At 37.7% G+C, this 22151-nt stretch overlaps 1 protein-coding gene across 1 annotated transcript in view; it reads right to left on the reverse strand.

The window, feature by feature from the left end:
* Window positions 1-16274: 16274 nt before the first annotated feature.
* LOC136875509 (ubiquitin carboxyl-terminal hydrolase 31) overlaps window positions 16275-22151 on the reverse strand; it is a 360598-nt gene continuing 354721 nt past the window's right edge. The window contains exon 12 of the mRNA XM_067149057.2: window positions 16275-16828. Coding sequence (XP_067005158.1) covers window positions 16568-16828 — 261 coding nt within the window. The 3' untranslated portion in view covers window positions 16275-16567. The remainder of the gene's footprint in view (window positions 16829-22151) is intronic.

The following is a 22151-nucleotide window of genomic DNA, read 5'->3' on the forward strand; positions in this document are numbered from 1 at the left end:
AAAATGACCACATGCACTCTTGTAGCAGTTAACTGACTGATGCAATTCCTCTGGTGAGAGTGTGATGATGCAGCATCACTCGCATACAACATTTTGGTTACCTTTGTAACTTGGGTGAGTTAGGTTGAAAAGCCCTCCATCAAAATGATACCTGATCTCCCCATCTGGGTTGTTCGTAGTTGACTCGTATAGCATGCCAGCTAAATATAATGCAAATAATGTTGGAGCAAGCCCACAGCCTTGTTTCAGTCCATGAGTAATAGGAAATTCATCTGAGATCTTATTCTGATGGTAAACCTGCCCGGTTATATGATCACGGAGAGCGTGAACCACATCAGCAAAACTCTGAAGACCACTAAATTATTTCAGCACCGCCCGTGTAGCAGGTCTCGGAAGTGAGTCAAATGCCTTTTTCAGGTCATAAAAGACTAAGAAGAGGGGTTCTATTGCTCTCTGCATTATTCCTGAAGTTACCTTGCACAGAAAATCAAATCAGTTGTGCTTCTGGAGGTTTGAAACCCACATAAGTTTCTTGCTGATTGTAATGGGAGTAAGATGGTGATCAATGATCAGTTAGTCTTCACAGCGAATCTCACACCTTCCCTTCCAGAAGTTGGTATATCCTGAACCAAACTCAGTGATTTTTCCTTCAGTGGACAGTTTGATTTTAATCAACGCAACAACATCAATATTGAGTCTAGAGAGCTCATGGCTAATAAAAGCTGTTCTTCTCTCAAGCCTGTCATTATCTTTCACATCAAGTGAAGTTCTGGTGTTTCACATTCTGATTGTCAGAGTGTGTCTTTCCTGCTTTTGATTTTCGACTGTGTGAGGGTCGTGGCTGCCCAGCTGGACATAAGATGCAACTTCCGATGTTAAACCCACCTTTCATAGGGCCTTCGCCATGTGAGGTGGGCAGTGGTAATACTAATCAGGCCTGCCCAAACACAGATGTAGGACCAATTTCGTGAATAGTCACAGGGTCTCAGGAGGACGACCATCACAAATCAACTGCCACCATGCAGGTCCGAACTAGGGGCTTCTAGTTTCACCTGCAACCTGTCGCAACCGTCCATATCCCATCACCTCTGTACTTTGGAAGTATAAGTGACATATGGAAGAAGTGCCACTTGCATGAGTTTGTATTGGGTGCATCTCAGCTTGCCAGTAATAGACCCAGTAGGGATGTTCCAGTTCTGAAATGAGCCAGTAGACCAGGAGCACATGTAAGCTGTTTCTTGATTTCAGAAATATTCTGTCAAGTTTATCATATGTACGCATCTAGAATCCAGTCAATTCTGTATAAATACCATGAAGGGCAAGGCAGTTTTGAGTATTATTTCCTATTGGAGTTTCAGATTTAGATCCAAGTACAGAAATACATTTTCCCTTGTGTTTTAAATGAATGAGAAAACAAGACATCTTATGAGCCCATTGCATTGCATTATTCGAAACGGCAGGAACTTTGCAACTTTCCTTTATCACCATATTGCCACAGTGAAGAAATTATGCTCATGGCTGCCTGGTTTTAATTACAGACTGCACGCCATTATAGATGCCCCTCATATTGGCAGCACCATCATACGTCTGTCCCTGAAATACAGTATACTGAAGGGTACATTATTTAAGTCTAGTTTAAAAAAAAACCTGTTTGTTTGGGACATCGACCCATGTGGATCTTTTGCCCCTACTGCACCATATTGTATGAACCTGCATGTAATTGGAATGGCGGTAGTGTGGAATGTTGTGTGTGAGGAAAGGAAAATTAAGGACATCACAAACACCCAGTTCCCAGGCCAGGGATATTAATCATTACAATTTTTTAAAAACCTGACCCGGTCGGGAATCGAACCCGAGGCCGCTGGGTGACAGGCGGACGCGTTGCCCCCTACACCACGGGGCCGGACTAAGTCTAGTTAATGTGTCCAATACAGTAGATGCCATAGCCTGACCTGTTGCACTGTGAAGAAAACTGCCATATGGTTCAAGATTTTCTTCCGCCCAGCACCCCCCCCGTACCCTGCGGGCGGGGGCGGTAGAATAACCCCCATGGTATCCCCTGGCTGCCGTAAGAGGCGACTAAAAGGGACCTCAGGGGCTCTGAACTTTGGAGTGTGGGTTGGCGACCATGGGGCCCTCAGCTGAGTCCTGACATTGCTTCCACTTACTTGTGCCAGGCTCCTCACTTTCATCTATCCTTATCGACCTCCCTTGGACAACACTTGTTCTTTTCTGACCCCGACGGTATTACGTATGGAGGCATAGGGAGTCTTTCATTTTCACGCCCTTCGTGGCCCTTGTCTTCCTTTGGCCGATACTATCATTTTCCGAAGTGTCGGACCCCTTCCATTTTTTCTCTCCGATTAGTGTTATGATTAGTGTTAAAATAATAATCACCACCACCACCACTTTCAGCCGGCAAGTGCACATACTTAATTGTTCAACACCACTCACATCATGGGAACCGTCACAGTTACCCAAAGATATTGGTGGATCTTATGTATGAACATTGTTACCACTGTCTGACTTATTTATTTATTCGTATCAGAAGCATACATTTTACATAGCATAATGGTACTTAATAACATACATATCAGATAGTGTCTGCCCAGAATTTTGCCAAATCACGGGCATTAGGTGTCGCAGCCATCAAGTCCTCTGTTGTGCAACTTAAAGGACATTTACTACAGTTCATGAAATGGGCTGTGGTTTGGTCTTCACCACATTCACATTGTCTCGATGTGCCAAGAAAGCCCCACTTTACCATATTGATTCTTGATCTACCAACCCCAGTGCGAAGCCTGCTCAATGATTTCCATGTAGACCAACGTTCCTCGTGTCCTGAAGGGAGATGTTCAATTGGTCTGACTGATAGCCCCTTATTGTCAAAACCTTACTTACCTAAAAATCTAAAAGACCTAGATAGTTTTAGATAGAATTCTTTAGCTCTTCTTACTATTTAATACAACTTAGTAGCATTTTGACAGGCTGACTTAAACTGGTGATAACTTAAACCAGCTTGCTTATGAGAATCTGATTTTTCATGACTACTTTCTAGATCTTCTTTCCAGTTCCTGAAGCCCTATGTAGTGAAACCATTTTTACTTTCTTTGCAGTTATTTTGTCTGGATTTAAATGACAATACCGGATGATGTAGAAATATTCAATTCTGTTTACATTTTGTTCAATACTTCACCATTTGAAGTACTTAAATTACTAAACCTGGAACTGAAGAGGTTTTTCAATTCTTGAACTGGATACTTCTTTGGAAGCTTAACTGGTTGATTTGGAAACTTCTTTCTTGTTTCACTATTAGAAATACTTGGATCTGCACTTTCAGGAACACACTGTATTGAAGTTTGTACTTCATTTACATGTGCATTCGTTGTTTCTTCCTCACATTTATGCTGCCTAATTCTGACAAAGAATTTACACACATTCTTGCTAGAATACTATACAAAAATGCCAGTGTGAACCAAACACTACAAAATGCAAGAAATTAAACACACAACTTTTCTAATAGGAAGTTTCCAAAAATATTTCATTCTTGATAACGCCAAACTGCTTTTCTCTAAGTGTTACTCCCATCGCTTGAGCACCAAAGCCCTTAAATTAAAAGATTGTAGAATACATCCAAAGTCTCTCTTACGTGTCATAAGAGGTGTGTAAAGGGACATCAGGGGCTCTGAACTGGGGAAGCATGGGTTGGCAACCAATGCTGAGTCCTGGCATTGCTTCCAGCAGCCATGTATCAGGCTCCTCACTTTCATATATCCTATCTGACCTACCTTGGTCAACTCTTGTTCTTTCTCGACCATGATGGTATCAGGTTTGCAAATTCTAGGGAGTTTATTTTCACGCCCTTCGTTGACCTTTGTCTGTTTTTCTTTGACCGATACAGTCAGGTTTTTGGATTGTTCAACAGCCATTCCAATTTTTCTCTCTGATTAGTGTTAACAGAGGATGGTTGCCCAATTGTACTTCCTCTTAAAAGAATAATCACCACCACCAGTAACTGTTAAATGATCATCTTTAATGCTTTTCTAGAAATTATTCAATTGTTTGTTAATTATTACATTGTCTTTAAAATTATATCTGTGATAAATATTGCAACAAAGTTTTTTCTTTAATTCATACCTTCGTATTTTGTTTTATGTCGCACTGACGCAGATAGGTCTTACGGCGACAATGGGCTAGGAGTGGGAAGGAAGCAGCCGTGGCCTTAATTAAGGTATAGCCCCAGCATTTACCTGGCTTGAAAATAGGAAACGATGGAAAACCATCTTCAGGGCTACCGACAGTGGGGTTCGAACCCACTATATCCCGAAAGCAAGCTCACAGCTGCACGACCATAACTGCATGGCCAACTCACTTGGTACTTCATACCTTATTTCATCTTGTTGATCTAATGCAAGATTGGTCATAGCCTTCTCTTTCTGCTATAGTTATTGTACTTTTTATTGGGTAAAATAGTCCTGTTATTTAGGTCCCTTGCTTAGTAATTTGGTCTCTATTTTAGTTAAATTTATGTTGGTGAGGTTTTTAATAGAAGGGTGCAAAAGAGAAGTTTGCTCAGTAACTTAAGAAAGATGATTATTATGGAAATAATTGAGCTTAGCAGTCTTCAGATTTTTTCATTTCAAGTACAGTATTTTGTTTAAAAAATATGTTTTGAAGCCTTAAATGACAATTTTGAAATGTGTCCTATTCTAATGGTAAGGTCCATTCTACACGAGCTGTTCAAACGCCAGTGTGTGGCCGTCCACAACCGCCCGTGTAATATGAAAACTATGTGAGGTATAAACGCAGCTATTAAACAGTGATCAAAATGCTCAGCTATTCTACACTAAAGATTAAAACTCTGATATTGAGCACATCTTTTAAAAAATGAACACTAAGTAGATCAGGTGTATTGCAGGATTTATTTTGGTTGAAGAAATTCGTACAGAAAAATTTTGTGAAAAGAGATGTTGGTGGACTCTCCGCACATTATCACACCACCTTTCATATTATGTTCCAAAACATAAGTATCCAGACAAGTTTTTTCAGTCCCATAGAACGTCAGTTTCCTCATTGGATGAACTACTTGATTTAGTGGGTGATAATATTGCAAAACATGATACCGCCATGAGGAAGAGTATTATTCCAGCAGACGATAGATACAACATAGACACTGTTCAACTGCCCGTTACTTCCTCGTGTAGGTTGGTTTGCGTTCCTACTGTCAGCAGTTGCAATGTTTGAAGGTGCAGTTTACTAGCGGCGTTTAAACAGCTTGTGTAGAATAGGCCTAATACTACTGTTATTACAAAATAATAATAATAATTTTGATGCCATCTGGCTGCTTGCTTGTCAATTTTAACATTCTGTTTTATTCTAGGCAAAGTAAACTGAGACTCTTTTGGGCATCTAAGGCTGAGTTTTAATGAATTCTTTTAGGTAAACACCAAATGTGTCACTAAGGGTCTTTTATATTCCATCTTAAGCTATGGAGTGTCGAATGGACTTTTCTTTGCCCTTCAAAAATCTGCCGAACTCCTCCGGGTTTGAACCCGCTATCTTGGGATCCAGAGGCCAACACTCTACCAATGATCCAGAGGGAGTTATTTTAATGGAAATGGGTATTGACAAGCAGCTAAATGTAGATTGTGAAGTTTAATATTTTAAAAAAAAACTTCTTTCTGTATAGAAATTTAATGTTACGTACTGGTGGAAAAGCAATAATATTCCATTAAAGGACTAAGTCAACAGGGAACAAAAAATTAAATTTAGTAATTGATGTGAATGTGCAGGTACAATCTAGTTCCTGGACACGAACTTCATCAGCACAACCCTGTATGCGTAATGTAAATTGCACTTTAAGAGATTCTTGAAATTTTAGCTGCTGGCCTTGAGTCTCTTGATTGAGAAGATTTCCCATCCCTACCCACAAGGCTTGTGATGCTGTTCTTGTTGAGGCAGCCATTGATTTTGATACCTTTGTCACAGACCATTCATACTAAACACACAGGTTTAACAAAATGGAAATCTGGCTGGGGGAATGAATGGAGAGAATTGCATAAAAATTACCAATTTTATTCAATTCATAGGTTTTCTTACATTGTACATAATATTGCTTACTGACTTTTTCAATATGATTCGTTATCTCTTTCAGTGAATCTTCAACTCGAAAACTATTACAAAGTGATAGTAAATCTCTATATTTACATAAGAAACAATTACTTTTACTCTTTGGATCCTTAAAAAATTAACCATCTATAAGGCTTCACTGTTTCACACACAGTCTATAATAATGAGTCATTCCAAATACTACTAGTAAATATAATCCCTATAACTTCTCCTTCCACAGAACCTACAAGCAACCATGAAATGTTTACAATCCTGCAATGTATGAAAGATGCATAATTATTGTATACTACCTTGTCAATATAGAGCAACTATTAGAAAATAGAGCACTAATGCCAATTAACAGCCAGTCTCAGATTATGAACTATGAATTGACATGTATGCTGCAATGAATTGGTTGGCCCCAAATATAAGGCTAGGGGATATACAGAAATATAAGTATACAATACATATTTAAGGTAATAATTTAACAGCTCTTTTTATATGTGTAAAAATGAATTAAAAGTGACAGTATCTAATGAGAAAATAAGCACAATTAAAAACCATTAACAAACAAACAAACACATATTTACAGTAGTGTATCACTCACATTCTAGAGAAGACTTCTGTTATAACTTATTCAACACTATACATACAGAAATACACTGATTCCTCTTTGCTAAGTAACATGCTTACTGTACTCAAATATGTAAAACAAACCTACTTCAACATTTTCCAATTATTAAAGCGAATACAAAATAGAGATTTCAGAAATGAGGTCGCTGTAACCACAAAGTAATTGAGCACTTTTCTTATTGTTAATACCATTATGGTGAATGTGATGGCTATATGGCATTGTAAGTGTGCATGAACTTATATCTGGCCCTGTCTGACCCACAAACTCCAATACCTGAATTTCAGGTAAGTATTCAGCTAGTTACCCAGTGATATCCAATGTCAAAGAGGTATGAACTGGAAAAAGATTCAAATATTGCCACTGCTTAATAATACAGTGTAGTAAGAAGTACAGCAAGCCAATAGGCACAAAACTTCTCTGGAAATCCGATGAAGTGTAGTTTTGAATATATAATTCATTGAAATTGTTGAGAAAGTAATGAGTTAGTAATGCTTGTGGCTAGTGCAAAGTATGGACATGGTTTGGTACGTGATCTGTCAAACAGTGGCTCTGCTTGCCTTGCTAGTCTCTTGTGTACAACGGAGGAAGCCAGCACATGACATGTCCTTGTTTGCTTTCCAAAGACTGTTTTCAACACAGCCACATATAGGTATTGTGCTATATTACCAAGTTCATTATTTGTTCTGAAACTGCATTCAACGTTGAACAGTCTAAAAGAATTTCATTAACATCATTTCACACCCAGCATTCTCCTGAGCTTGGCTTGCTTTAAAATTTAACCATTTATTAACTCAAATAATTACTGGTTGAATTGTAATTTCATGTATAGGTAATTGTCATGTACAAGGCTGTTTATTTATCAGTGGTAACACTGTTATACATACATCAGGAAACGGAACCAAAGTTTCTCGAGTACACACACATTAGGGATTGTCCCAGCCTACATCACAGTACAGGGACTCATCCATTTAACACTTTGCCCATGTGCTATGCTGCGAAGAATAGTACTGTCTGCGAGAGACTGGTCGAACAGTTAGTATCCAAGATGTTCTTGAAACAAGAATAGCACAGCTGGATTAAAATAGAATGTCCCTGCAGCCATACAGCACGATAGTATCATGCAGGTCTTCGTGAGGTGTGCAGGAATTTAGCACTGTCTTACAGAACTGTAACACGATGGCTCAAAGCCTTCGATGGTGGAAAACAGCGTGTGGCCGATATGCCTTAACCAGGTTGCCCTCGTGTCAGTGATGAGGATGTGCCACTTGTTAGCGGGTTGCTGGGAACAGATATAACATGGACGGTTCACCAGTTAACCTGAGAGATGGGCATAGCATTTAAGACTGTATTTCATATCCTGCAACAGTGCCTCGGCATGAGAAAAACTGTATCATGATGGGGTCCCTACCATTTAATAGAATTGAAAAAATGGCAACGATGTGATGATGCGCAAACCCATTTGGAATGGTATTAACGTGAAGGTGATGTTTTCCTACGCCGCAGCATAATGATGGATGAAACAGAACCCAAACTGAAAACAAACTGCATCATTCCAGGTCCCAACGAAAGACAAAAGTGTGAGAGAACCCCAGCAATGTGAAGGTGATTGTGATTCTGGTATATGCACAGTATTACTGTTCATTTTTGGACTGTCACCTGCTACAAGCATTGCAAAAGAAGCAGATGCCTCCCATCACTTTACATGACTATACTTGCGTGCATGTCGCACAATTGCTGGCTGTTTTATATGCATGATAGGCTGGGGAATGCTCTATTTTCACCCCCATTCTCCCCAGACTTAATCTCCTGCGATTTTGATTTGATTCCGAAGATGAAGAAACTGCTTCATACATCAGCTGTTCCTGAAGTTCTGCAGGAGATAGACCGCTCCATTTGGACCATTCAGAAAGCACATGCTGCTGCAGGGATACATCTTTCACATCACTGACAACAGGTTGCACACAACACTGGGAACTAGGCTGAGGGACTGTAGACATTTCAAAGAGATAGCACTTTCGTATTTTCTTCTTTCCTCTTTTGCCAGTGATTTAACATCGCACTAATCCAGCCAACAAAAATAAAATTCATCAGAACAATGAACCAAAACTAATCCAGCCAACAAAAATAAAATTCATCAGAACAATGAACCAAAAGACTGGGAAGGGCAAGATTAGAAGGAGACTGGCATCAAAATACCTGTTACAGAGCTTTTAGGAAGACTCAGGCTACAATGGTCCGGACAGTTATGAGGATGGACAGAACAAGAACAGCAAGGAATTAATTTGACAGAGAAGTGAAAGGGGAGAGACCAGTTGGGAGGCCAAGGAATCTATGGATAAACACAGTGAAATCAGAGGTCAGCAAAAGGAATGCCAAGTGGGAGGACATAGATGAGAAACAGGAACTTTGACAGGAAGAAATGGCGAGCGCTTGTACACCACATCCGGAAAACTGGAGCTGGAAAATGATGATGATGATGAAGAAGACTAACACACTGAAGGTTTTCGGCGATGCAAGGATGGAAAAGGGCTAGGACATTACCTTAAGTAAGGTACAGCCTGGTGAAAATGGTGTGAAAATGGGAAAAGACAGAAAACCATCTTCAGGGCAGCAGACAGTGGGATTTATCCACCATCTCCCAAATGCAAGCCCTCAGCTACACAACCTTAACAGCACATTTATTTGCTCAGTGCAATGGTTGTAACTGATAACTACCACTAATAAAGAAAGTAGGGACCATCCCCTCTTCTGTCTGATCACGGACCAGACATGGCCACGTATGCCAAAACTCACTTTGCATCTGCTGACGTATGATCTTTCAGAGCAAAACTGTGTACATACCATCTACAAGTACTCTGATACAATCTAAAAGCAAACAATCTTACAAGAAATGAAATGTCATATGGCTTTTAGTGCTGGGATTGTCCTAGGACAGGTTCAGGTTGCCAAAATCTGTTGCGGTTCTCAAGATTCACTCGCACAAAAACAGACACTTACCACAGACTTTATTTTATAATGAGACAGGTATAAACAAAATATAGCAACCATAACTGGGCAAGAAAAAGTTCCCAACTTAGTCTTCGTGAAAGAAAATTATTGTTCTCTTCTCACCAATCAACATAATCATGAGTTTCAATTACTATGGGTTAACACTATTGGTTAGTGGCAATTTTTAAATTTTTACTTTGAACATAGATCAAGGGTTTTACAGCCAAGAAATATTTTTTCTTTTGTAAGTTACAAGTTCAATTATTAAAAAAAAAAAAAAAAAAAGGAAACAGGCCCAAACAAATATTTTGTTCTAGAAAAGAAGTCAAAGTCCACAAGGGACCTCCTATAAGATGGCACGTTTTTACACACAGTCACTGCAAATGCTGCCTGTAAAAATAATCCTGCAATCTACAAGCATCATCAGAAAGTTTACAATTCATTCAACCTTATCCCATACAGACATCGACCTTGTTTACAGCAAATAACGTGGCTACATCCTCAATGAGATACAAAGAATGAGGATGTACCAATATTACATTAAGTTCTAATGAACAGAGTGGTTCAAGTTGCAACATAACAGTATCATAGAATTATAAATTAATGCATAATAAAGTGACCACAAGAATAAATTATTTTTAAAAAATGTGCAGCATGCACCTTACCATGGTAAATTTAATTATACAACCATACAACAGCTGCACAAATACTTTGTCTAAATATCTTTAAACATACACTCAGAAAAGTTGCAACTCATATCTGTAAGAGACAGCAATGACAGGCATTTACCCTTTAAGTAGCGACTTCTTACCAGTAATACAGCACATGGTAAGTCTTCATTCAAAAGTAAACCATCAAAAAACACTAAATTGAAGAACCTCTAAAGAGCAATCAGAATGTAGTTAAGATACAGTTAAATTAGGTGAGAACTCCAATATATAGAGACACAAGACCAGATTTGAGACTTTGACTGTACTCAACTCAGAACAGCCAAAGAAGTTTCTACAGTGAATCAGATACTTACTTTGTCTATACAATATAATACACACCTAAGGAAAATGATGCAAACAATCTTAGTGCCTATGAGATAAAGCAGAAATAATAACATGCAGTCAACTCTCGATTATCCAGGCGCAGATTAACTGTGGAACTTTCTTTCCTCGCTATGTTTTGTACACTTGTGAAATGAGCTTAGATTTCATAAACTCCGCTTTCCACCATAAGCAATGTGATGTACCGCTTCATATTTTCCAGTCATCTTATATCTAGTTTCTTGAAGAATTACATAGTGTACATGGTGAGAGTTATCATTAGTGAAAATGTCAGAACTGAAACATATAAGGAAAGCTTGTAGAACTGAACAAAAACTGAAAATAAATAAGCAATTTGAAAAGGTAGAACTGTTTAACAACTAGCACTACAATATGGAATAAGGGAGCAAACAGTAAGCAATTTCAAAAAAATGACAAATGAATTTATTTCCTTCACTTCATCTTCTAGTTGAAGTGCAATGAAAGACACAAACATGACAAAGATATCAACGTCTGAAGAATTATATAAGAAATGGTGAACAGGTTTAGTCAACGAAGGGACAGGGAGACCCAGTATCAGGAACAATCTATGCTAAAGAAGTCAAACATTTATTTGAATCTCTCTGTTTGGAAGACATTTTCAATGCCTCTTCTGGCTGACAAATGATTCAAACACCATTACAGAATTTGTGAGATCACCATAAACAGAGAAATTATCCAGAGACAGTGAATGACTCTGGTATTGCAGAGCATTTTCACTGATTAAGTTTTAAATAACCCTCATTTTTATCATGTTTATAAATAATTCCATATTAACCATGGGACGGCTGCCATCAATTACCACAGATAATTGAGAGTTGACAGCACACAGTTCACAGTCATTCTCAGATACGAAAAATCAGACAAAGGTCCTACTTAAACACATACATATATAATATATGTAATCACAGGGAAAAAAAACCCAGCAAAGTAGAAATTATAAACTTATTTCAGCTGTTTGCTAACATTAAAACTGTAAAGAATATGTACATAAGAATTACAATCAAGTTTAAGAGAACTACAGTACTTTGATAGTGGATAATATAACCACTATAAAAAACATTAAATAAACAAACTAAATCAATACATACATTTTGTAAGTCACTTTGGCTCCCAGCACCTCAAATGACCAGGTTTATATGAAAAGGCAAGATGTTAAACCACAAAGGATCCATAGAAGGTATAAACAGGAAAGATACAACCATTAATAATTTGACGAGGGAAAACCATTACATGGGACACAACTACAGGTAAGCCAAGGAAAACTTCCTTCACACAGATCCAGGAAGATACAAGAACAGCAAGTGCTGCAGAATGATGAATAGACAAGCTAATGACAGACAAGATAGGGAATCTCTGGAATGTATAGTAGAAAAGGATGGAGTTAGTAACAAGAGTAGCAGCCGACAAGAATAGAACGTTGTAGTTCCAAGGTAAAAATAAAACTTTTACCTAACTTATGAAGAAACAGAACCACTAGACAGATGATTCTAAATATATTACAAATAGTCTGAATTTATCAGCTTGTAACCAAAGGAATCACTTGGTGCAAGAATATATAATAATTCAATATTTTAACAAGGGTTGGTAAATTCAAGAGTTACTGTATTCAATTAAATCTGAAAATCTGCCTGCATAAAAAGTAGGTACGTTGGATTCTCTTATCCAATGTTGACAGAAAGAGGTTGTTCTCCGATTATCTGTAATTGTGAGTGACAGATGAAGAGACATAAGTCAGAAACAAAACTGGAGTCTGAATGAGGAGACCATGTAGATTTTTCAACAGACTTAATAACCATATCATATTCTCCTTCACTCTAGAAGATTATAGATTTGAATTTATAAATATGATAATTATTCTGTTAACTATTAAATTACTAGTACAGGCTCGGAAAACCTCCATAAGATTTTATATATATACCAGTAATGATATTCACTTCACAACTTAATAACACCAATAACATCAAATTTCTACTTGAAACAACAAAATTTTGCAAAATATAAAACAACAGCAAAGAAAACCCTTGCCTCTACTCCCAAGATACCAAATGTTACAATAAATTCCCTCATCCTCTACACATACTGCTATAAAAAATTATTTAAATACCAATGATAGCCAACTTAAAATGCATTTGTAAAGACATGAAGACACAAAAATTCCTTTAATTTGAAAATATTTTGGGTTTCCATAGAGAAATTTAAAAAAAATAATTTTTACAACATTAGTTGCTATATTGTTGGTATTGCTAGTCTCTCTCCATGATAACTAATTTGTTAATTGCTGAGCAGTAACTTACAAAATTAACACTAATATATGAATACAGGATACAGATTATCACTGGGATACGACAGTGCCAAGAAGGCAATTTATCGTATCCTTCATGATTCTGACTGACTGCTTTTACCCCAATTGATTTTACAGTCACAATCTGCATCTCTCCAGGTTTAACAATGAAGCTGAGACGAAATGAGGGGAGGGGGATTAGTGATATTAAAAGTGATTAACTGCAGGATAAAACATGAGTAAATTATGATCAACGATGTAAATGTAGTACTAAAAGTAAACCTGGTTCTCAAAGACAAGGTAAGCATAATATCTTTGACAGTGGGCATTTATTCTTGATTTAAACCCCAGCCTGGCTGATTTCCAAATGTGTTTCAGGGCAATCTCAACGATGTACCCAAATAGAGTTCGTTACCCATATATAAAGAAGTACTGACAGTTCTAATGAAGCACCACTCAATTCTGAACTACGGAGGAAACGAGGGCTAAAATCTACAAAAACAAGAGGTTACATATGGCTTAAAAAGATGTTTCCTTGACTGTCACTTTCTATGAATAATTTGAAAATAATATCCTCCTCAAACAAGAAAGAAAAACACAAAAACAGTATTGATATACCTGATGGTTAGAAAAAACATCCTTTTCTCCTCTAGTGTTACCATGTGGGAATCATTGCAGCTATGACTGCAGAAGAATAGGCAACTTACCATAAGTGCATAAGAAAAAACTGAAATGGAATACTGTGTACGATAATATTGGTAACAGATAATACAAATAAAGCTGAACAGGAAAACCTAATAGTCATGATCCTTCATAACTGCTGCTGCAAACTACAAGTTATAGTTACAAATCTTACAGATCTCTGTACATCAGGTTTTGAGAACGGAGTAATAAACAATCAGTTATGAATTCAGAGGGAAGCAGCCAAGAAATTCTGATACAGTAGAGTCTCGCTCAACCGACTTTCGCTTATCCGACATTCCGTGTTATCTGACACTGGTAAACTTAATTTTAAACTTTTGGTGGAGACTAAAGGACCTGCCAATATCTGGCCCCGTTCTGCAAGAAAAGGCGGTGTATTTCCAGAAGGAGGTTTAATGAAGGGGACCCTAAATTTACTGCCAGTGCTGGGTGGCTTCATCGGTGGAAAAAATGGTACGGAATTAGGCAGCTTAATATCTGTGGAGAAAAACCGTCAGTTAAATCCGATGAGGTTGTGAAATTTAAAAAGGAATGTCAAGTAATAATACTTGCAGAAGGATTAACCGGTTAACAGATTTTTAATTGTGATGAGACTAGGCGAAGTTTCAAGATGCTGCCATCAAAAACTCTCGCAGCCCAAGCCGAGACGTCTTCACCTGGCTACAAGCGTAGTAAGGAAAGATTTACTGTTCTTGCCTGTAGTAATGTTACTGGGTACTTAAAAGGAAAATTGCTTATGATTGGTAAAGCAAAGAAGCCTAGGGCATTTATAAAAATATTTCTGTTAATCCTCCTCTAGTCCAGTACACGAATCTGAAGGCTGCCTGGATGTCTGCTGACATCTGTAAAGACTGTTTTGTTACACAGTTCGTTCCAGATGTAGAAAAATTTCTAGCTTCAAACACTCTCCCTAGAAAACCTCTTCTTCAACTAGACAACGCTCCATCACACCCAAATGAACAGCAACTTAGAAGTGGTGACATCAAATTCACGTTCCTCCCTCCTAACGTGATGTCATTATGCCAGCTAGTGGACCTAGGTGTACTGGAAACACCGACGAGGAAATATCGGCGGAAACTCCTTTCATCCTTGATTGTTGGCAAGTTTCTTTTCATAAGATACTTTGAATGTTTTCGTTCAATACTGCATGTACTGTGCAATTGAACTGATAATTCAATAAATAGAGTGCTGTAAAATATGTTATTGTTTTAGTAATACAGTACGGCCTTCCTGTTTGTTTTAGTTAATTTTCAAAGTAATTCTGTATTATCCGACATTTTCGCTGATCCGACATACTCCAGGTCCCGTTTGGGTCAGATAATCGAGACTCTACTGTACTTTGAAAATGAGGACCCCAAACAAGATGGGAAAGATGGAACAGGAGGAACAAAGGTGAAATGAAGCCAAGGTGACATTAAAAATTATAGTTCTACAGCAGAAAATGAAACGGTGATAAAACTTGCATGTTAATGTAATGTGATGTACCACATTAATGAAATCAGAACTAAATGGCTGCTTTCTTGTCTTCATCTATCTCATATTGTTACCAATGTGTATTATATTCTCAAATATACTGGAATATATTGCAGCCAAACTATTAGAGTTTCTATTTATAATATGTTGGTTAACTACTGTTTTCAATACAATATTCCTCAATGAAGTTGTTTCAGACTACTTATCTGTCAGTAGAAATGCAACTGCATTGCTTAAGATATATGTGAAACCTATGATAAGATTGAAAGCCTTTAGTTTCAACTTTCCAGATTTAAGCCAGTTTGGAGGGCAGAAAAATCTATGACCCAAAGAAGTTCTATTTCTGAGTGAAATATGATACAAGAAAATGCCATACAAACTTTACTACAGACTTGAACGCATGAAATAAGTTGAAATCATGTTACAAACCAGTCTCTCAAATGTGTATGTAAATGGTATGAAAGAATAAGCTGAAAGGTATTTCACTGCCAGAAGTACTCTGTAATATGAAGAAATTTATGAAATAAAAGTATTCACAGTCATTGCAAAATAAATATTCAAATCAACACTAACATATGAATACATGATACAAATTATTATTGGGATAGGACAAAGTAAACAAGCCAATTCTATACTTCATGATTTTGATTTACCCCAGCTGATTTTAAAGTCACAATCTGCATCTCCTGAAGTTTGTAACATTGAAGCAAGGACAAAATGAGGGGGGGGGAGTAGTTGTATTAAAAATGATGAAATGCAGGCTAAAATAATATCCTCTCATAATATACATAAATATTTCTGAAGAAGAAAGCAACAAGAACATGAGTGAAGAATAGAACAATAAAAGAGCAAGAAGCAAACAAGTACAGTAGGTAAATTACAGAATGGAAGATCATGAAAATGAAAATAGAATGGAAACCCAGAATCTGTATACCATTAAAAGAATCACAACTACAGGAAAGAATGGTTCAGTGTAAGTAACAAAACTGATGTCTTCTGTATGGCTATAGAACTTCTCATCAATGGTCTAGGTTCATATTCTAAAGATTAACAACTCTGGTGGCATGGACCAAATCCCCTGGTGATATAACATCTTCTGGAAATATTTTACCAAAGAAATGGATAATGCCTTTGATGAAATACAATGGTACAGTTCAAAATTACTAGCATAATAAAATCAGACTGTCATACCCTCTCAATGAAAAGTGAAACACACAAAACTATATTGTAAGTATCACATATGCAACATACTTTGGCAGGAAGGAAACACTAGGTTTCATACTTGTAACAGGAAGGTAAAGGTAATTATCACACACAGGATTCAGTAATAATAACAACGTCACACTCATTCTCCTTTTCACTGGGTTTAGTATCTGTAGCTGCTGCAACTAATGTTTGAGGTGGAAGTGGTGGAGGAGGAGGAGGTGGCGGCGGCGGCGGTGGTGGTGGTGTCGATGCTACCGCTGTAATACACACTTCTTTCTCTGGAACCACAACCTCCACTTTGTCCTCTTGAACTTCTGGTTTCGACTGACGAGTCGGCGACTTCGGTGGAGATTTAGGTGAGGTCTGTAATGATAATGAGTACATACAATGAAACAATTCTGAATATGAAAGGGTATGAAAAAAAAAAGAAAATTTTATACATAACACTGATTTAGTTAACTAAAACCCACCTTTAATAAAGACAAACGTATACAAGAAAAAGAAGCCAAATCAGTGAAAAAGGACTAACATGAAAATTCAACCTACTAGTAAGTTCAAGCAGTGTAGATACAAAATGAAGTTGTATAGTCATATACAGAAGGGTAGGAACTTTAATCAGAACATATACAGGTCAATCGGAACCAACGTGAAACTGGTTAGAGGGTTGGTTGTGCTGAAATGCAGTTTCAGAAAAGTAATTTGATATTTCATGCTACTGTCATTTTATCAGCTGCTGAAGTTAGCCACTCAGATTGCTTCGCAGGCAAATTCAAATGGGTTTTGCGAGGCGGTGTTGTTAAATCTGTACGTGGCTAGACCGGCTTGAGAGCCAAGTGGAGAAATAAGCATCGAATACAAAAACGCTGTACGTTTCAGAAGGTGTCACCGTACCGTACTTGCCATAGTGCGATCCTGTCAGTTCGAAGCTCCGTGTTCAAATCCCTCCCCTGGTAAAGGTTTTGTTTCTTCCATTAGTGCTCTCAAGCAGGTCTTAAGACACTGGCAGATTTAGCAACACTGCCCCTCAAAGCCCATTTGAATTATACACTAAAGTGATCTAATTGGCTAACTTCAGCTGCTGATAAAATTACAACAGGGCAAGATACAAAATTTTCTTTTTTTGAAATCATTTATCGGTATGACCTACGCTCTAACAATCATATACCCAGTTCACGTTGTTTCCGACCACCCTGTGTTAGGATAAACACTATGTAACAGGTGACTAATCAAGTCATAAATAGAGAGACTGGAGCTGAATAAGAACAGGGAATGACAGGCTGTCATTGCACGAGGGAGTGACTGGAAAGGAAAACCTTACTTTTTTACAAATTTGAATTTATTCTTCCACCTAATCAATATATAATTTATATCATCAAATAGTACTAGTTTTGGCTGTTCATTGCAGACATCCTCAGATATTCACTGTAAATTATTAAGACACAGTATCATTAAAATCAAATGGGGTTGAATCCCGTAAGTTATGATTACAAAATACAAAAACAAAATACACATACATACACACATTTAAAAAGTTCAAACATTTAACACTTGGAGGAATGGTCTAGTGGGGCGAGTTGGCCATGCGGTTAGGAGCGCGCAGCTGTGAGCTCGCATCTGGGAGATAGTGGGTTTGAACCCCACTGTCGGCAGCCCTGAAGATGGTTTTCTGTGGTTTCCCATTTTCACACCAGGCAAATGCTGGGGCTGTACCTTAATTAAGGCCACGGCCGCTTCCTTCCAACTCCTAGCCCTTTCCTGTCCCATCATCGTCATAAGACCTATCTGTGTCAGTGCGACGTAAAGCAACTAGCAAAAAGAATTAAAATTAAAAAAATGGTCTAGTGCCACACCAAGTTCAAAGCTACTGTCAAAAGTGGCAACTGTGATACGTGTTCCCAAGCAATCTTGAAGGATATCCCCCATTAACGCCCTTATGGACGAACACAACTTGCTTTTCAAAACATCAGGATATCTTTAATTGAATCGATTATTTCAGAAAGCAGTCAGGTGCCAAAAAATGAAAAAATGAGTTATTGGTAGAACATGTTACTAAGAGGGTATAGGCACATTTTGGTGAAACCAGTCAAGAAACATCCTCCTATAATGGTCAGGTATTATGTTGAATTTCATATTTAGTTCAGAAACCAGTTAAGTGACAACAATTGGCTGGTTTCTGCAGTAAACTGCTGGTACATTTTGTGATGTGCCGCACCTATTCGCTTGGCGCTGCTGCTGTGAATCCAGAATAGAGAGCTGTCATTGTTGTGTTTCTAGAATCGCATGTTCGTAGTTTTGTGAATAACTGACTGAAAAAGTGTTTCTCTTGTTTAGTGCAGTGTTTTTATAATTGTAGTGATATGTCTGAAAGTTCAGGAGACGAACCTGTATCTAAAAGGAAACGAGGAGTGGTAGACAAACAAACTCACATGTGTAATATTATTCGGAATGCCAGGGTAAAAGGAGAAGTTTATATTTCTTCCCCGGGCAAGGAAGTACCTGCCCTGAGCCCTACATTATTCTTTGTTATTGTTTGTTGGAGGTGCCCATCAATATCAAGAATATACAAAACCAAACCAAACCCCATGGCACTACAGCCCTTGAAGGGCCCTGGCCTACCAAGTGACCGCTGCTCAGCCCGAGGGCCTGCAGATTACGAGGTGTCGTGTGGTCAGCACGACGAATCCTCTCGGCCGTTATTCTTGGCTTTCTAGACCGAGCTGCTATCTCACCATCAGATAGCTCCTCAATTCTAATCACATAGGCTGAGTGGACCTCGAACCAGCCCTCAGGTCTAGGTAAAAATCCCTGACCTGGCCGGGAATCGGACCCGGGCCCTCCGGGTAAGAATCAGGCACGCTACCCCTACACCACGGGGCCAGCTATCAAGAATATGCGTGACCTAAATACGTGATGAGATATGAACACTTTTATGACAGCATTTTACAAAGGCCTACAACAGAGACAGAATGTTCTGTGGAGTTTCTTTGTGAGGATTGATTACCTCCTGTCCTGAGCAGATATTGCTGATTTTATCCTTTTAATAATTATATTTGTATCAGCAATGTAGTCTAAACCTATTAAAATATTTTCTATTTCCACAAATATGGGTTTTATGAAAAAAATCCTTTTAAAACTCAAGAATTATCCCATAAAAACATGTTTGCAACACTCGTTTATTTCAGAAACCAGTCAAGTGGAAATTTTTTTGGATTTTTTTACAGCAAAGTTAATAAGCACAAAATATTTTTCCTTAGATAGAAAGTATTAAAAGATATAATTCTTTCAAGCTAAAATATTAAAACCCCTACAACAACATTTTATCTGACGCTAGACAGTTTTTTTTCATTTTCCCCAAAATGACAGACTTTGCGCTTGACTGGTTTCTGAAATAATCGATTCAATTACTGTAATTATAACTTACAAAAGATTGAATCTTTTATTTATACAGTAGTCAGCATGTACCTCAACAATTAATAGATTTTACCTGTATCAACACTGTGGTAATTTAATTTTAAAAATGATGCAGTCTTTTTAATATACATACTTTTATAATGATTCTCTTGCAGGATTATTAGACAATGACATTTTATGCCATCTTCATTTGATCACGTGTCGATTTGAATGCAGCTACACATGAATTCTGTGACCAACTATAGTCTCATTTTGGAACTCAAATCCACAAGACCATCACTCCAAGTGTTAAATGTTTGAACCTTTTAAATGTGAAGATATATTTTGCTTTTGTATTTTGGCATCTTAACTTACAGAATTCAACCCCATTCGATTTTAATGATACTGTGTCCAGATAATTTATTGTGAATAGCTGAGGATGGCTACAATGAACAGCCAAAATTAGAACTATTCGATGATAAAAATCACGTATTGATTAGGTGCAAGAATAAATTAAAATTTGTAAAAATGTAAGTCATAAACATCAATACAGGCCTACCAATGAAAGTTATTGCATACATGTTGGAAAGGAAAGGACTGGAAAATATATCACTTGTTTGTTCCCTTTTGTTACTTAAATTGACCAGATGGTTTACTTATCTCCTTTTGTATTTATCTTAAGCTTCTTGTTTTTTACCACTGATATCACATTTTATCTCTTCCCTTTTTCTTTCCTCTTATTCCACATCAAAACTGAAGATCTGTCAAGATTGCTCCTCAATGAGAATTGAAGCCTGCCCTCATGAGAAGCTGGGTAAAAGAAATGCAATTGTTGAAGGCTGAGTAGAAACGGACGTAGAAGAATTAGGATCGATGAGGAGAGAGGCTATGTATTTGAAGACAGCAGTGGTTGAAGAAGTGGAAATTGTCTTGGTCCAATATGTTTTCATGTGTCTTTGTTTTCTTTGCTATTGCTCTCTCTTCAGATCCTGACTTGCCATTGTGTTTGTCCTGTTATATGACAATGACAGATCAGTGTGGGAAGCTGGACTCACTCCTCATTCATGTCAAATTTTCTAAATACATTTCTTTCCAGCTCCTGATAAGTTTGTTTTTTCTTTCTAGCTTCATCATTAACACTCAATGAGGTGGTTATCTGGAAAAACAAATGTTCAGTCTTGATGAGGGTGGAGTAGTTAAAAAGAAAGCCAGATTATTATTGTTTGAGTCATCAGCCCATGGACTGGTTTGATGCAGCCCTCCATACCACCCTATTCTGTGCTGACCTTTTCATTTCTACATAACTACTGCATCCTACATCTGCTCTAATCTGCTTGACATATTCATACCTTGGTCTACCCCTACCGTTCTTACTGCCTACACTTCCTTCAAAAACCAACTGAACAAATCCTGGATGTCTTAAGATGTGTCCTATCATTCTATCTCTTCTTCTCATCAAATTTAGCCAAATCGTTCTCCTCTCGCCAATTCGATTCAGTATCACTTCATTCGTGATTCGATCTATCCATCTCACCTTCAGCATTCTTCTGTAACACCACATTTCAAAAGCTTCTATTCTCTTTCTTTCTGAGCTAGTTATCGTCCATGTTTCACTTCCATACAATGCCACACTCCACACGAAAGTCTTCAAAAACATCTTTCTAATTCCTATATCAATGTTTGAAGTGAGCAAATTTCTTTTCTTAAGAAAGCTCTTCCTTGCTTGTGCTAATCTGCATTTCATGTCCTCCTTACTTCTGCCATCGTTAGTTATTTTATTACCCAAGTAACAATATTCATCTACTTCCTTTAAGACTTCATTTCCTAATTTAATATTTCCTGCATTACCTGCCTTCGTTCGACTGCACTCCATTACTTTTGTTTTGGACTTATTTATTTTCATCTTGTACTCCTTAACCAAGACTTCGTCCATTTTCAGCAGCTTCTCGAGATCTTCTGCAGTCTCAGATTAAATAACAATATCATCGGCAAATCTCAAGGTTTTGATTGCCTCTCCTTGGATTGTGATTCCCTTTCCAAATTCCTCTTTGATTTCCTTTACTGCCTGTTCTATATAAACATTGAAAAGGAGAGGGGACAAACTGCAGCCTTGCCTCACTCTTGTCTGGATTGCTGCTTCTTTTTCAAAGCCCTCGATTCTTATCACTGCAGACTGATTTTTATACAGACTGCAGCCAGATTAGCACAGCAAAATGAAAGAGATAAAAGAAAAGAAAAATGTTTCTACATGTATAAGATCAGAACCACTGGACGAACACCAAAGGAGGAAAGAAGA

Source organism: Anabrus simplex, chromosome 6 (genome assembly GCF_040414725.1).
Source record: "Anabrus simplex isolate iqAnaSimp1 chromosome 6, ASM4041472v1, whole genome shotgun sequence".
Lineage (NCBI taxonomy): Eukaryota > Metazoa > Arthropoda > Insecta > Orthoptera > Tettigoniidae > Anabrus > Anabrus simplex.